This window comes from Mytilus trossulus, chromosome 11, assembly GCF_036588685.1.
Source record: "Mytilus trossulus isolate FHL-02 chromosome 11, PNRI_Mtr1.1.1.hap1, whole genome shotgun sequence".
Classification (NCBI taxonomy): Eukaryota; Metazoa; Mollusca; class Bivalvia; order Mytilida; family Mytilidae; genus Mytilus; species Mytilus trossulus.
Window position 1 is genome coordinate 62,908,147 of NC_086383.1, and position 18,348 is coordinate 62,926,494.

At 31.5% G+C, this 18,348-nt stretch overlaps 1 protein-coding gene across 1 annotated transcript in view; it reads left to right on the top strand.

Annotated features, from left to right (window-relative positions):
* LOC134690226 (MAM domain-containing glycosylphosphatidylinositol anchor protein 1-like) overlaps positions 1 to 18,209 on the top strand; it is a 52,095-nt gene extending 33,886 nt beyond the window's left edge. The window contains exon 6 of the mRNA XM_063550202.1: positions 18,048 to 18,209. Within this exon, the coding sequence (XP_063406272.1) occupies positions 18,048 to 18,209 (162 nt within the window). The remainder of the gene's footprint in view (positions 1 to 18,047) is intronic.
* The last annotated feature ends 139 nt before the right edge of the window (positions 18,210 to 18,348 follow it).

Below are 18,348 nucleotides of genomic sequence, written 5' to 3' on the forward strand. Positions count from 1 at the left end.
CATGATAACGGGTTGTTTTTTTTATACATATTTTTTGTTAATAGTATGATACATCATTGATAATATTATGACACTAATATCCCTAACGGTATGTATTAAGAGGTACGAAAGATACCAGAGAGAAAGTAAAACTCATAGATAGAAAATAAACTGACAACGCCATGGCTAAAAATAAAAAGACAAATAGACAAATAATAGTACACAAGACACAACATAGAACACTAAAGACTAATCAACACGAATCCCACCAAAAAACGGGGGGATGTTAACAATGTTATTAAAGTTTCAGAAACGGATTTGGTTTTTCAATTTATCGTATGATGTTACCTTTAGTTACATCACATGCATGTTTAGGTAGTTCGATAATATATTGGCAATCATACAATATATATGTTGACATGTCTATTGTTATTATGATATGGTTGACAACTGTAAAAGAAACGATCTTAATGAAAGTTTTTATTTGAAATGGTATTATAAAGCGTATAGATATTTCATTGATTCGATCGTCAAGGGAAATCTTATGTGTACGGAACGCGCGTAGTCAGGAACAAAATGTAGATAAAATGAGTTTGCATATATGACTTATTTATAAACAGCTTCAAGAGAATATCAATTATACATTCAGACACCGTTAATGTTTCAAAATTAAAGTTTATAATATTTGATTGATAAATATATCTTATATAAACTGTTATTTATTACGTGAACTAATTTATCTCAAATTACCACCAATCTCTTATATTAAGATTTCATCGGAATTGATAAAGCGCTCGAGTATCTGTAAATTATTTTGGCTCAAATGTATTTGCTTTCCATCATAATTAACAAATAATCGTTTTCTTTGCGCTATATCATCATTGTTCAAACAGTTCGATATAAGTAAGACTAATGTGATTAAGTTATCGAATATTTAAAATTTATACATATGATTTACAATGTGTGAACATTAACTAAAACTGCTTTATCAATGATGTCTTGATATAAGTTTTTAACTTTCTGTCTATTCGAAATAACATTAAATAAGAATATGATGCACACTTAATAACCTGCGTAGCATGTGCACTAGATTTGTTTAATGTTATTTCGGATAGAAAGAATAGACAAAAAAATACATAACAGGCATTCCTTATAATTTAATTCAAAGTTTCATTTTAAGCCGGAATAAATCATGACAAAACGTTGATGAAGTCATAGTCGCATGACAAAACGATGTCTATGAGCTGATAAACAACATATGGTTAGCCAATAAGAAGACGCGTTACATTCAAAATCAAATTATTATCAAATGAAACAAATTCGATATCACCTTTACATAGTCACAGCAGGATTCTAAGTCGAAGTGTGTGAACCGTAAGGCGACTTTATTACCAATTCCAGCTTCAATCTTCCAAGTTTCGTTCATTTTGTGAACATACTTATTTGGGAAACCTGGTGAAGATATATTCTTCAGAAATGTTTCTAAAAGTAAACACAATGAATTTTAGACACTTTCTGCACAGCCTAAAAAAATATCTTATAAAAATGTTTTGAAATAATGATGAAGTTTTTATCGGATTATCGCAACAATATAGTTATAAATTTTGCAAGTTGTGATTTTTTTATTTTTTTTTTGGTTTGAAAGTTGCATTATCTTTATCCATGATGTATGACATCAGCGCATGAGTGCAATCAGTGAAATTCTTTTTGAAAGTTTTGGAATTGATTTGAGATCTTAATGACTCTCCTGATGTTATCGTTGTTCTTATATTAAGTTGGTTCATGTTATTATGTGAAACTCAGATTTCAAAAATAACCAAAAAAAAAAAAGACTAATGAAAATATTGGAAATACCAATTGTCTTTTCATACTTGTGGTTCAAGTAACAAAGTTCCAGAATAAATAAATTTGTGATTGATTTCATGATATGTTAAGATTGTTTTCTTTAAATCATAAAAATCATTTTTAACATGGGAAGCAAAAACTGTTTATCCAACAATAACACGTCAGTTTACCCCGGCCTTGCATAGGGTTCTTGCTCATCAATTTTAGACTTATGAGTTTTACTGTCCCTTTGGTATCTTTCGTACATCTTTTATAGTTATTACATGTAATAATTGCTGTGTGCTTTTTAGTTCAGTTTTTGTCGTTTTATAATGTTAGTATTAACTGTGTATCTTTTGTTATTGTGCATTGAGTTTTAAAATCTTAAACTAAAGAGCTGTAGGACTGAAAATAAAACTAATAAATTAAAGGAAAATTTTACCCAACAAAAAACAACAACAAAAGCTCAAAAATACCAAACGATTAGCAAACGACTGTCAGATTCCTGAATTGATGTTACTCTGATAACTTTTTCTATCGTCATATTTTTGTGAGAAATAGTTAGGAATTATCAAGATTAAGTGTGGATGTAGTTACACAAGTATACGAGTATTTTAAGAAATCAAAAAGGGGATAATGGGTATATATATATATCATACCACATCTTCTTTTTTATATAGCTTGGAAAAGTTTTGAATCCTATCTAACAGAAATTCAAGAGAAGCTTTTTACTTAAAGAAGCATGACCGAAATTACCTGTGAAAATTATAATTATCATTATGAATAATACATGCTTGTAAGATTTGGAAATAACTTAGTACATAATTATATGGTTCGTTCCGTAAAATTAAATATCCTGTTAAATTGATACTTGCATCTCCAAAAGATCATTATATTAAAGAAAATGCAAATTAAAATAAAACATTTAAATTGTGTTGGTTGTTTTTATAATTTACGAAAGAAACGTGAATAATTGTTAGAATTAAAAATTGATAAAACAAGAATGTGTCACACAGTTCCAGGATGCCTAATCCTCATTATAATTGTTTATCTTCAGTGGACCGTGAAAATGGGGGAAATCTCTTATTTTGCATTAAAATTAGGAAGATCATATAATAAGTAACATGTGTACTAGTTTTCAAATTGATTGGACTTTTAACTCATCAAAATTTACCTCGATCAAAAACTTTACCCTGTAGAGGAACAGACGGACAAACACGCGGTAGAACAGACAAACAGACGAACGAACGAACAGACGGCTCCACAGACCAGAAAACCTAATACACCTAAATGGGGCATAAAAACTTACCGTTCACAATGTACTTTAAGCAAACATGATCATTTGATGTTAACGTTATACATCTTGTTTTTTCTGAGCAAGGATTGTTAGGCCAGCAACTATCTTTCTTCTGAAAAAGGTTGCAAGAGGTGGTTTAAATAAGCACATTATAGATACCAGGATTACATTTTGTATCTACGACAGATGCGCGTTTCGTCTACAAAAGACCCATAAGTGACGCTCCAATCGAAAAACGTTTAAAAGGCAAAATAAAGTACGAATCTGAAGAGCATTGATGAGCACAATAGCTAATAAAGCTTCGGTTATCTATTCCTGAGGTAGAAGAGCCTTAATATTTCAAATATTCAAAAGTTGTAAACAGTTAATTGACATTGAATTGAAATTCACATTTAATAAAACAAAATTCTTTGATATCAGCTTGTGATATATTAATTACTGCAGGTCCCTTTGCAATACGGATGAATAAAAGGCACAGTAATATACCAGTGTTTGGAAGTAGAAAATTGATTTATAAAAAACAAATTTGGGTCACAAAATAAAACTAAAAGAAACACATCAAGTATAAAATAACAACAAAAAAACAGTAGAAACACGAAAGAACAACAAAAAAACACAAAAAACGACAATAAAACACACAGAGAAACGAATTATAGTATGATGATTGCCATTGTCTGACTTGGTACAACGTTTTAAGAAAAATGGATGGTTGAAAAGAATTTTGTGGCTAGCCAAACCTCTCGATTTGTATTGCAATGTTAGATATAAAATAGTAATTCTAACATTACATGACAAATAAATGAAAGAATATACAGGACAGAGAAATACAATATTAAACAGTGTTTTTCTGTCCTGTTAAATTGTTCCTTTTAAAAGTTTTGGATTCTCATAAATTCCATGTAAAACTTTTTGACTAGTTTGATTTCTGTAATTTATTCTTACATACTTTTGATTTTTTAACCCTGTATGCGTTCATTGCCTATGTAAATTTTAAAATTGTTTATAATCCTGGTACTTTTGATAACTATTGTATGCACATTGAACGACAAATTTATGTGACGTATATAATTTTTATGACGTCAGACACTCAAATCAATCCATGTGTTCGTAGATAGTAGATGTTATTGTGTCCTGTTAAATTGTTATACGATGATGACTGATGTACCCATATTTTGACTATTTTATTAATTGTGACTGTTTATTTAACGCATCATGTAAATGTAGCGGAATTTGATGAGACTGTTATTAAAGTGAGAGGGTTAGCGCTATAGAACCAGGTTTAATCCACCATTTTCTACATTTGAAAATGCCTGTACCAAGTCAGGAATATGACAGTTCTTGTCCACTCGTTTTTGATGCGTTTTGTTTTTTGATTTTGCCATGTGATTATGGACTTTCCAAATTGATTTTCCTCTGAGTTCAGTATTTTTGTGATTTTACTTTTTTCTGTATATTGATCTATTTTCTAGGGTATACATTTTTGCTAATTGAATAAAAAATGTCGTGGATATTTAATTTTGATGTTTTCCCAGTCTTTGCATACACGTCTTTAGACAGTTTATAATTCGTTGAACATTTGAATTTGTGGTTTAAATATACCCTCGAAACCCACGTAAATTGATATCTAGCGAAAAGTAATGAATATGCGGTACAATTGAACATTACCACATGTGTATAGTTAAAAAATGAACCAGTCTAATAATTTGTATACGCCAGACGCCGGGATCGACTACATAAGACTCATCAATGACGCTCTGGTCAAAAAAGAAACGAACGCCAAACAAAAATGAAGAGCATTGATGGCCCAAAATTCCAAATAAATGTGTCAAATGGTGCTAAGAGATTTCTTTTTATTTCTCATTATGTTTATAGTTGAATAGCTCCGTTCCCGCAGAAAGGGGTATGTAAGTAATTACAATTAGTGTATTACTCAGTCCCTTCTGTACAACCCATATTTAAAAGAACAAAAGAGTTCGAAACTGTTCAACCGATCTTTGAAATAACAGAAGAATCCGAATTGCATTTCAGAAATTGAATACAGAAACCGTAAATAGAATATTTTGTTCAGTTCATTCGGTTGCAAAAAAAATACATTGGTAAGATTATTTCCTTTTTAATATTTGAAATGCTAACAGGGGATTCAAAACATTTGAATAGAAATAAAAAAAAGTTTAAAACACGTAAAAGAAGAGGGACGAAGGATACCAAAGGGACAGTCAAACTCGTAAATCTAAAACAAACTGACAACGCCATGGCTAAAAATGAAAAAGACAAACAGAAAAACAATAGTACACATGACACAACATAGAAAACTAAAAAATAAACAACACGAACCCCACCAAAAACTAGGGGTGATCTCAGGTGCTCCGGAAGGGTAAGCAGATCCTGCTCCACATGCGGCACCCGTCGTGCTGCTTATGTGATTACAAATCCGGTAAATAGTCTTATTCGGTAGGTCAAATTCATGAAAGGGAAGGGGATTGTAGTTACGACGAGAGGAACATATATAATCAACTACTTCAATCTCTTTTAAACAATTTAATTAGTATATCCATATTTTTTATAAAACAGGCTATTTATTAATTTCATAGAATTATTAATCTAAATATAAAAGAAAACATGAACGATCCTTACCATTTTCTGAAATGTCTGAATAGCTATACCCTGGCGTACTAACCAACTGACTTTCTAAGTTCGAGTCTGACAATAGCTCGCAGCTAAGAAAATCCTTTTGAAAATTTATACTGTCGCAATTCTTTATTCGTAAGCATCCCCGAATACACATTTTAGGACCAATATTATCGTGAGTTAATATTATGTGAGAGGTAATTTTCTTGTCATTTTGGAAACTTCCACCATTTACAGTATCTTGGAACCAAATTCTAAGTTAAAGATACAAAATATAAATAAAAATGATTTTCATTTTAGATGAAACAGAAGCGCAGTTATGTTTCATTTAGTCTAACTCGTTTTGAATTATCTTCGTCAGTGCAATCAAGTTTTAATTGAAATCCACGAAATTAAATAGATCAAAATCGAAATAGTCAATTCGTTGTTTGAATTAGTAATATTGTATTCTTTGTGCTGTCAACTTTCATGGATATGATTACATAAAAGTGATAGAGCAATAAAGAGATATGGTGTCATTCCAAATGAGAATATTAGCAACTAGAGATCAAATATTAAGCAACTATTTATTCTCGCACGCCTTTGATATGTTCCAATTCATATTGGTTATTATCGAGTAAAGATTCTTTTTTCTGAGACCCTTCCCGGTACTTAAATTTGAATGTTGTTTTGATAGATTTGAACGAATTAAATATGAATTGTATTTATTAACTACCATTGTTGGTCTTGCATCATACTGATCAAGAAAGTTTGATACATCTAAAAGACACATTTATCAAGGTATAACCTCACAAACATGTTCCGTGCCATTACTTCGTCACGTGGTACGTCAGCAATAACAGAAGTGAAAGATAACGCACGTGGATCAATTACAACATTATCGATCTATGGTTTACATTTTTATTTTATTCGTTTTTTATAGTATAACTAATCGCCGTATTTGAATATAAAAAAATAAGACAACGCGTGACCGAACGACGCATGGATTAAACGAGTGCGCAGCACGAGTTTAATCCATAGCGGGGTTCGGTAACAAGTTGTCTTATTTTTGATATTCACATACGACGATTAGTTATACTTTTTATTACATTGTCAAATTGCTTTTTTTTTTATTAAACTAATGCAAAAAATGTAAGGAACTATATGGTTTTCCTACGCATGTTTTGTTTCGACGTTATCGACGTCTTGACAACGCCAAGTCAATCAATGTAATTCATTGCAACCGATGTAATAATTTTATTTAATTAATTAATGGATAGTAGGGGGAAATATATAAAAGGTAATGGAAGTTCTTGTGGAGTCAATGTTTGCTCTAATGACCGTCAAAAATTAAATTTATGAAAGGAACCAATGTGTGAAATACACGAACAATTTCGCGAAGACTCTGCATGTTTAAATCAATATAAACTTCATCTTATGCTGTCGGATATTCTAATAAGAGTAGCACGGACGAAGGCATTGCATAGAAAAACTTTGTCGGAAACAGTTTTCGTTTGCTCGAATAATTTTCTAGATGGATATCCGACGGACAGAAATCCATTTCCAAAACTTACAATGGGTTATGACACAAAATTCATCATCATGAATCAGATGTTAAAAGACGTAAATTGATTGACTGTGAGGATGACAATTCATATTTTGAAGAACTTGATTTAAGTCTTGAAGTAACTGATCAATCTTTGTCCGAAGCTGTCTGTAGTTTTAGCGTTGTCAACCCAACAATTACATGTGCGTCCACACAATATGAAGAAACTGACTTTTTACTTCACAAAGACAATTCATATGCACACGCATTGACTTTCTTATAGGGTGAATTTGCCAAATAAAACTTTCATGAAGTCAGGAGAAAGAAGTGCAAATATAATTAGATATACGTACTTTGTCAACTGCCTGACATATTGTGACCGATAGTGACTCCTGACTATAAACTGGTGTAACTCAGGAAGTTTTTTCTCTTTGGTCGGGTGTATGTCCTAGATAACGCTTTCAGCTTTCAACTCGACATTGCCAATCAAATAATGTTAGTTGTAATGAGGTGAAAACTTGACTTGAGGTTTAGAATTTTTGATAGCCTAGCATGCAAAATGTTTAACCTTTGGATCCAATTGTTGTTAGATAAGTTGAAAGCTCTTATAACTTGGCTTCCAATGGAAACATTAAGAGTCTGCTGCCCACAGAATTTGTCTGAGAAAAGTACCCTCGAACAACGTGCATAATAGATTGTGCTGAGACATTTATCCAAAGACCTAATTATGTGAAAAGTCGGGGCGAGACATATATCAACAATAAATCGCATAATACGGCTAAGTACTTGGTAGGTATGTCTCCTCATGGACAATTTATGTTCATTTGTTGATGTGCAAGTGACAAATTTATTGTTGAAAAAAGTGACTTTCTTAATTATCTGTTATCTGGTGATGAAGTTATGGCTGATAGAAGCTTAACAATAGAGGACTTTCTTTTCCCCCGAAGGGTTAAACTTAATATGCCGTCCTTTACTAAGGGTAATCCACAATTGAGTGCTGAAGTCTCAATTCTAAACAAAGTACGTGAAAGAATCCATATAGAAAGAGCAATCAGGTGAATGATAGTGTTTCAAATGTTGAGTGGTACAGTACCTGTGTCTTCACTAAAACTTTATGACAAAATTCTTATTGTTTGTTCTGCATTGTAAATTCAAAATATGATCTCATTTGAGGTAAATGTACGGAGGACACCGAATAAATTATATCAAAACCATTGTTGTACCGTATATAATGTTCTAGTAAATATGTCTCATATGTCATATAAATGGTATTGTTTTGATTTTTGCGTATAGATAGTGTGTCTTTGTATTTTGTTTTACAACTTTTCGGTACTTGCACATCATGTACATCGTAACATGTACTCCAAATGACTATTGTTCCAAACACTTTGAAAAAGATACAATATATGTGTAATATGTACCAAATAAAACAACCACTGTGTGAATAATAATAATGAGCCAATTACCATAAGACAAAAATTCTACTACAATATTCTCACCACAGATATTTTAACATAACATGACATTATAAAATGTTACTTGTAAAACTAATACTTCATCACCCCATGATGAATATCATCACTGTGTGAACATTGTGTATCATTAATCTCCAATATTAACATTATTGATCTACATGTATATTCTTACATACTCAAGAATCAATGGAGATACAAAATGCCATTATTCTTAAATTGCAACCTGTATGAATACAAATGGAAGAAAAGGCCTTTATCCACTTATAAGATGCCAATTTTGAATTGTCAAGAATTTCCTGTTTACAAAACTTTGATTGTTTTGGAAAAACTAAGGATTTTTTTTATCCCTTTTTATAGCTTTATGGAACTGTAGGATCCTCAATGCTCTTCAACTTTGTATTTGTTTGGCTTTATAAATATTTTGATAAATGTGTCACTGATGAATCTTGTGTAGATGAAACGCGCGTCGGGGTTATCAAATTATAATCCTGGTACCTTTGATAATTTGTACATTAATCAGGTCGTTAATTTTCGCGTTCATTTGTCATTTTTGGGGCCTTTTTAAGTTGACTTTGTGGTATGGTGTTTGCTCTTTTTGAAGACAGAACGGTGACCAACAGTTATTTATTTCTATATAATTTGGTCTCTGGTGTAAAAAAGTCAAATAACAAAAAACCGAACTCCGTTGAATATTCCTAACGAAAAGTACCTAATCAAATGACAAAATCAAAAGCTCAAACACATCTAAAGAACGTATAACAACTGTCATTTTCCTGTCATTATCCTGTCTCGGCACATGCGTTTTCTCATGTAAAAAATGGTGGATAAAACCATGTTGTTAAGCTAGCTTTATCTCGCACTCGTATGCCAGATGCATAAAATTCCATATATTGACGTCAAATCAAACATCAATTAAAAATATAAAATAACTTTTAGACAATAAAGGACAGTTTAAAATCCAGTTAGAAATAAGAAAGAAGCACTGACCTCCGAAACTAACATATCAATTATCAATCATATTAGTCTAAGACAAAACGTCTTTGCGCAAGACCAAATGTTAAGTATCAATATGATGTAGGACGATGCAAAAATGGCAATAGGAAAATACAACGCATATTTATTTCTAGTCTATCAAAAGAGAAAGCCAATTTGAGTACTAGGCAGGTTGTCATATATATAGAAACAAATCCATACTTGCAGATTGTCAATATAAATTGGAACATATCACAGGTATGCGAGAGTAAATAGGTGCTTATTTGATCTCTTGTTGCTAATGATCTCATTGGAAATAACACCAGATATCTTAAGTGATTGTTCTATATCTGTTATGTAATCATGTCAATATTCATAAGTTATGATAGTTGACAGCATAAACGATGCATTATTTCTAATTCAAACAAAGAATTGACAATCTCGTTTTTGATCTATTTAATTGATTTCAATTAAAACTTTATTAAACCGACAAAGGTAAATTAAATCGAGTTAGAATACATGAGACATAACTGTGATTCGTTTTCAGCTATAATGAGAATCTTAATATTTTACATAATGTGTCTTAAAATTGGTATTTGCTTCCAAGATACTGTAAACGGTGGAAATTTCCAAAATAACAAGAAAATGAACTCTCGCATTATCTTAACTCGCGATAATATTGGTCCTAAAATGTGCATTCGAGAATGCTTACGAATAAAGAATTGCAACGGTATAAACTTTCAAAAGGATTTTCTTAAGTGCGAGCTATTATCAAATTCGAACTTAGAAAGTCAGTTGGTTAGTACACCAGGGTTTAGCTATTCAGACATTTCAAACTGGAAAATGGCAAGTATCATTCATGTTTTCTTTTAATTATGTTGTCTTTTATTTTTAGAATTTTTTTCTATCTAATTAATAGAATATAAAATGGTGTTTAAAATTTTAATTAACTTATTTAAGAAAGGCAAAAGATGGCTAAAAATAAAAAGACAATCAGAAAATTAATAAAACACAAGAAACAACATAGAAAACTGAACACTGAGCATTGCAAACTGTAATGTCGTGTTGCTCCTGTTATACACATTCGATAACTAGACTAATTCGGTAAATCACATTGATGAAAAGGGAATGGGGATTGTTATACAACTTAAGGAACATATCTGATATCATATGTGAAACGGTTATTCAATAACAGTCAATCAACTCGTGATAGCGTCCGTAAAATTTTACGAATGGATGATTTCAGCTTCACCATTTGTAACTCTTTTGTAATATTTTCCTTATAAGCAACAACTCTCTAGCAAGTAAATCATGATAGGGCATACAAGCGCGGGAATATCATATTAATTGCGAGATACACACTTCGTATAAAGCCTGCTGGAATGATGATACAAAGAAATGGAAGGTTCACAATTGGGACGCTGAAATCTTGTTGTTTGTCTTAAAGACTTGTTTCATTGTCAATTTAAAGATGCAAGTCCAGATATGAGGCAGACTTAACTGTTTATATTGTATCCTTTATCTCTAGTTGGATAGGATAGATATTAGTCAAGATATGAGGCATACTTAACTGTTTATATTGTATCTTTTATCTCTAGTTGGATAGGATAGATGTTAGTCAAGATATGAGGCAGACTTAACTGTTTATATTGTATCCTTTATCTCTAGTTGGATAGGATAGATATTAGTCAAGATATGAGGCATACTTAACTGTTTATATTGTATCCTTTATCTCTAGTTGGATAGGATAGATGTTAGTCAAGATATGAGGCAGACTTAACTGTGTATATTGTATCCTTTATCTCTAGTTGGATAGGATAGATGTTAGTCAAGATATGAGGCAGAATTAACTGTTTATATTGTATCCTTTATCTCTTGTTGGATAGGATAGATGTTAGTCAAGATATGAGGCAGACTTAACTGTTAATATTGTATCCTTTATCTCTAGTTGGATAGGATAGATATTAGTCAAGATATGAGGCAGACTTAACTGTTTATAATGTATCCTTCATCTCTAGTTGGATAGGATAGATATTAGTCAAGATATGAGGCAGACTTAACTGTTTATGTTGTATCCTTTATCTCTAGTTGGATAGGATAGATATTAGTCAAGATATGAGGCAGACTTAACTGTTTATAATGTATCCTTCATCTCTAGTTGGATAGGATAGATATTAGTCAAGATATGAGGCAGACTTAACTGTTAATGTTGTATCCTTTATCTCAAGTTGGATAGGATAGATATTAGTCAAGATATGAAGCAGACTTAACTGTTTATAATGTATCCTTCATCTCTAGGTGGATAGGATAGATATTATTCAAGATATGAGGCAGACTTAACTGTTTATATTGTATCCTTTATCTCTAGTTGGATAGGATAGATGTTAGTCAAGATATGAGGCAGAATTAACTGTTTATATTGTATCCTTTATCTCTTGTTGGATAGGATAGATGTTAGTCAAGATATGAGGCAGACTTAACTGTTTCTATTGTATCCTTTATCTCTAGTTAGATAGGATAGATGTAAGTCAAGATATGAGGCAGACTTAACTGTGTATATTGTATCCTTTATCTCTAGTTGGATAGGATAGATATAAGTCAAGATATGAGGCAGAATTAACTGTTTATATTGTATCCTTTATCTCTAGTTGGATAGGATAGATATAAGTCAAGATATGAGGCAGACTTAACTGTTTATATTGTATCCTTTATCTCTAGTTGGATAGGATAGATGTTAGTCAAGATATGAGGCAGACTTAACTGTTTATGTTGTATCCTTTATCTCTAGTTGGATAGGATAGATGTGTTCATCATGCGGTCACCACATTTTAAATTATTCAGTAAAAGAACATCATCTTTATAGCGCAGAGTAAAGTGAACGGACATTGTTTACTTTTTTTTTCATCCTAAGAAGTTCCAGTATAAAGTCAGCCTCATACAAAAATAGAAACGAGTCAGAAGAGGGGCACAGTGGGTTCCCATTCGAATTCTAGCAAACTGTAGAAAAACACATCCTCCAAACGTCACAAATATGTTGTCAATCAAGAAATCAAGCATCATGATAATGTCAGTTTCAGAGATATTTTTGCTTGAATCAGAGTTATCCTCTACAAAGTGGGATTTATCTCTTTCTAAGACACGAAACTTTTATCTTCGTTTGCCATTCTTTTTTTATGAAACAAAGCAATACCATCTCAATATTATCCTTTATGTATGTGTTGGTAGGTAGCTGTTTTTGTGTACTGTAAAATTGTTTCTTTTAAAAGGATGACTGCTGTACCCACATTTTAATAATTTAATTTATTGTGTCTGTTTAGTAAACACATCATTGTAAACATAACTGAATTTGATGAGACTGTTATCAAAGTGAAAGGGTAAGCGATATAAACCCAGGTTTAATCCATCGTTTTCTACATTCGAAAATGCCTGTACCAAGTCTGGAATATGACAGTTCTTGTACATTGGTTTTTTATGTGTTTTGTTATTTGATTTTGATATGTGATTTCGGACTTTCCGAATTGATTTTCATTGAGTTCAATATTTTTGTTATTTTACTTTTTTTACACAATAGGACTTTTTCCTCCCTAAGACATAACACTTGTATCTATGGCGGCCATTTTTTTTTTTTTTATGAAACAAAGCAATTCCAACTTTTTTAATTTGAAATGGGGAATACTTGTGTAAAGTGTAGAATAGTCAAATGTTTTAATACTATTGCAAGATGAAAGAGTCTTAGATTGTATGTACTCTTAGATTTTTTGAATTTTTTAGTTAGTATCTACATCTGATAAACCCCACCTCTAGAAAAGGCAGTTTCACAATAACTTAAAAGCCCAGCTTTGATTGCTTAAAAGATAAATGTTACGAATTGGAAAGAGGTATTGTGGAGCACTTGGAAGACTTAGCATTATACCGTTGTTTATAAGGACACTTCTGTAGTTTAGGTATTCAATACAGAGATGGAAGATCCAGGTCTTCATCTTAGGAACGTAGAACAGACATTTGAATATCCGGGATTTCCTCTTTGATAAGTGTCGTGAGGGTATAAGTTGAATTTCCAAGTGAATTGTCAATACCTTATAATCGGATTTCAAATAGGTGTTGAGCCACAGGTACTGGGACTGGGTAATACACTTGTTGCTAATACTGTCATGCTGCTAACTGCAGTACAGGAACGGAACTTTTTAACTATAAACATTATGAGAAATTGGAAAAATCAACCAAAAAACCATATCCGTATTGCGTTTAATTTTATAATAATATTATATCACAAGCTGACTTCCATAAATTATTTTTCGTCAAATGTGAATTTCAATGGTGTCAGTTCAACCAACTCGTGCAATCTCTTTCAGAAGGCAGAAAGTTGCTGGCCAAATCATCCCTGCTCAGAGAAAACAATATGTATCCCGTCAAAATCAAATGCTCATGTTTGCCTTAAGTACAAGTTATCCGGAGGTAAGTTGTTCTTATCCTTTTTAGTTTTTTACAATTATTCACGATTCGTTCATGAAGGATACAAAAACATAACTTAATTTTTTCTTACCAAATCTATTCATATCTGCGTTGTTTTCAATATATAGGGAACATCTATTATGATCTTTGGACATGTAATTGTAAAATTAAACAGGAGATTTTACCTCAAGGAAAGAACTATATTACCATGTTCTACGTTATTTTCCAGATCTAACAAGCACATGTATGTTCATGTGCATTATGCTATTAATAACTATGTACCCGTCATATCAGTCACGTGTCTTTGAGTATTAAGCTTCACTTGCATCAGTTATCAGAGGAGCATCAATTCAGGAATATGACAGTCGTTTGCAAATTGTTTGATGTGTTTGAGCTTTTGATTATGAATTTCTTTCCTATTATTTTTAGTTTTTAATTTTAATTCCTACCACTCGTTAGTTAAAGATTAACCGACTACGAAATTTTAAAAGGACCAACATTAACACAAACATGACAAAACGACTAAAAACCCAACAAACACACAGCAAACACTACATGTAACAATTATACTTGATTAACACGATATAAATGGCCGAGGTAAACCCAAGTGTTCTTGTTGGGTTAACAGTTTCTACATCCCATGCTAAAAATGTTTTTTTTATAATGTAAAGAAACAAACTTAACATATCATAAAATTAATCACAAAACAATTTAGTTTTTCTTACTGTATATGACTTTTCAAATATTTATTTTTCCTTCTTCGTGCAAACTTATTTATTTTGAAACCTTTTTACTTGAACCACAAGTATGAAAAGACAAATGAAGACGAGTGGTATTTCTTTTATTTCTATAGTCTTATTTTTTGTTATTTTTGAAATCAGAGTTTCACATTATAACATGAAGCAACTTAATATAAAAACAACGATAACATCAGGAGAGTCATAATGATCTCATATCAATTTGAAAACTTTCAAAAATAATTTCCCTTATTGCACTTATGCTCATATGTCATACATCATGGATGAAGATCAATGCAACTTTCAAACCAAAAATTAAATAATCTCACAACTTGCAAAATCTATAACTATATTGTTACGATAATCCAATAATAACTTCATCATTAGTTCAAAACTTGTTTATAAGACTGTTTTTAGGATGAACAGAAAGTTTTAAAAATTCATTTTATAAACTTTTAGAAACATTTCTGGAGAATATATCTTCACCAGGTTTCCCAGATAAGTATGAATACAATCTCAACGTGACTTGGACGATTAAAGCTGGAATTGGTAATAAAGTCATCTTACGGTTCACACACTTCGAATTAGAATCCTGCTGTGATTATGTAAAGGTGATATTGAATTTATTTTATTTGATAATAATTTGATTTTGAATGTATCACATTTTCTTATTGACTAACCACATGTTGTTTATCAGCTCATAGACATCATTTTGTCACGTGGCTCAGACTTAATCAATGTTTTATCCTGACTTATTCCGGCTTAAAATTGAATGTAGAATTAAATTATAAGGAATGACTGTTATATATATTTGTTTTATATTCTGTCTATTTGAAATAACATTCTTAAAAATCTGGTGCACACACAACGCAGATTATTAAATGTGTATTATTTTTTTTACTGTTATTTCGAATAGACAGAAAGTTTAAAATCATTTCCAGACATCATTGATAAAGTAGTTGTTTATAAATCATATGCAAATAGATGTAAAATACCTTTAAAGGACATCAAATTATAAACTTGACTCTCTATTTTCCATTATTCCTACTTGTATCGAATTGTTTCAATAACGATGATATAAAGCGTAGAAAACGATGTGTTATTCAAGATGGAAAGCAAATAAATTTGAGCCGTATAATTTACAGAAACTCGAGCGCTTTATTAATTTTGATGATTTCTTGATATAAGAGATTGTTGGTAATTTGAGAGATAAATAAGTTAACGTAATAAAGAACAGGTTATATTAGAAATATTGATCAATCAAATATTATAAACTTTAATTTTGAAACATTAACGGTGCCTGAATGTATAATTGTTATTATGTGAAAGCTGTTATAAATAAGTCATATATGTAAACTCAATATAGCTACATTTTGTACCTGCCTACGCACGTTTTGTCTACATAAGAATTCCCTGGAGAATCGAATATTTTAAGGCTTCATATTACCATTTTTAAAGCAACTTTCATTAAGATCGTATCTTTTACAGTTGTCAACCATATCATAACAATAGACACGTCAGCATATGTTGTATGATTGCCAATATACTATTTAACTACATAAAAGAGGGACGAAAGATACCAAAGGGATAGTCAAACTCATAACTCTAAAACAAACTGACAACGCCATGGCTAAAAATGAAAAAGACAAACAGAAAAACAATAGAACACATGACACAACATAGAAAACTAAAGAATAAACAACACGAACCCCTCCAAAAACTAGCGGTGATCTCAGGTGCTCCGGAAGGGTACATCAACATGCATGTTATGTATCCTAAGGTAATGTTGTACGACAACTCGAAAAAAAAACGTATCTGAAGCTTTAATAACATTGTTAACATCCCCCGCCCCGGTTTCTGGTGTGGTTTGTGTTGCTTAGTCTTTAGTTTTCTATGTTGTGTTTTGTGTACTATCATTTGTTTTGTTCTTTTATCCATGGCGTTGTCAGTTTATTTAAAATCTATGATCTTGAATGTATTGTGCGTATTTGGGGTGGTTTTTTTTTATTCTACATAGGCTAGATGTATAAGGGGAGGGTTGAGATCTCACCAAACATGTTTAACACCTTTCAATGTTTGGGGTCTCCGCCATTTTTCAATCTAGTATGCTATTTATTTTCATTTTAGTTCATTTATATACATATTTTGGAGTTAAGGGTGTCGTCCATTATACTGAACTAGTATACAATTTATTAAGGGGCCAGGTAATGCCCACCTCTGGGTACGGGGTTTTCTTGCTACCTTGAAAACTCATTGGTGGCGTTCGGCTGTCATCTTCTCTTTGTTCTGTGACATATTCCCCATTTCCAATATGAATTCTAACTTTTTATGACACAATATGAAAAAAAGAAACTTCCATGACACTTTTGTTGTAGTCTTATAATAAAATTGGTACAACTCAGGAATTCGTCCTTAACTAAAACCAAATACATCTCGATGATAATTCATTTGCTGATAATTATCATGTTCAAATTGTACTTTACGTTCATACTTTTGTTGCCTATAATCTCAGCCTCAACCATGAATATCAAACTGAACATTTTGCAAGAGCTTATCACCCCAGCCTAGAGCTTCTTAAATTATGTTTTCAACGGAGTAGACATTTTTTGTTTAAGGGAAGCACTTAGAGTTACTTGTGTTTAAAACTTGTGAAAATTACAAGATTAAACAGAAAACCAGCCGGAAAAGAAAAAACATTATCATCCAAACATAAGCTAACACACATATCCAAACATAAGCTGAGACTATCATCCAAAAAATAAATTCGATTCTCGCCCAAACATAATCTAAGACTTTCATCAAAACATAGGCTAAGACGTTAATTCACACATAAGCAAAAACTTGCAACAAGGCATAAACAAGGCATAAGCCAAGACTTTCGATCAATCATAAGCTAAGTCTTTCAAAGCAAAGAGTTGAAACCAAACATAAACTAGGACTTACTGTACCAAGTCAGGAAAATGGCAAGTGTTATATAATGGTCAATATATGTATGTACGTTTGTTTTTGAAGTAGTTTAGTGTATATACTACTAGTGGCTTTATTTTCCAAAACCCACTCAAAAATTTTATAAGACAGAAAGCGGTGTGTTTTCTTACACAGATTCAAATATATCCAGTATTATTGCATTAAGGTTATCCTTATTTTATTTGTTGTAGGTCTATGAATGTGGTGTTTACAGACTTTTATTTAGCTTTAATGGTGAGGAACTACCACCAGAGGTTCGATCGATCGAAAATTGTATAGCTATTATCATGACAACTGACGGTTCCGTCAACAAAGGTGGATTCAGTGCTAATTTTTACAAGATAACATCCTAATCAGAAATCAGTCATAGACAAAGTTTATTGTTACAACTTCTTTAGCGACGTAAACCAAAGAAATAGCACATTGTTTCATTTTCTATAACAAACTTTTACATATTATATGTCAAGGTCCAGTCCTACTATAAAACTTTTC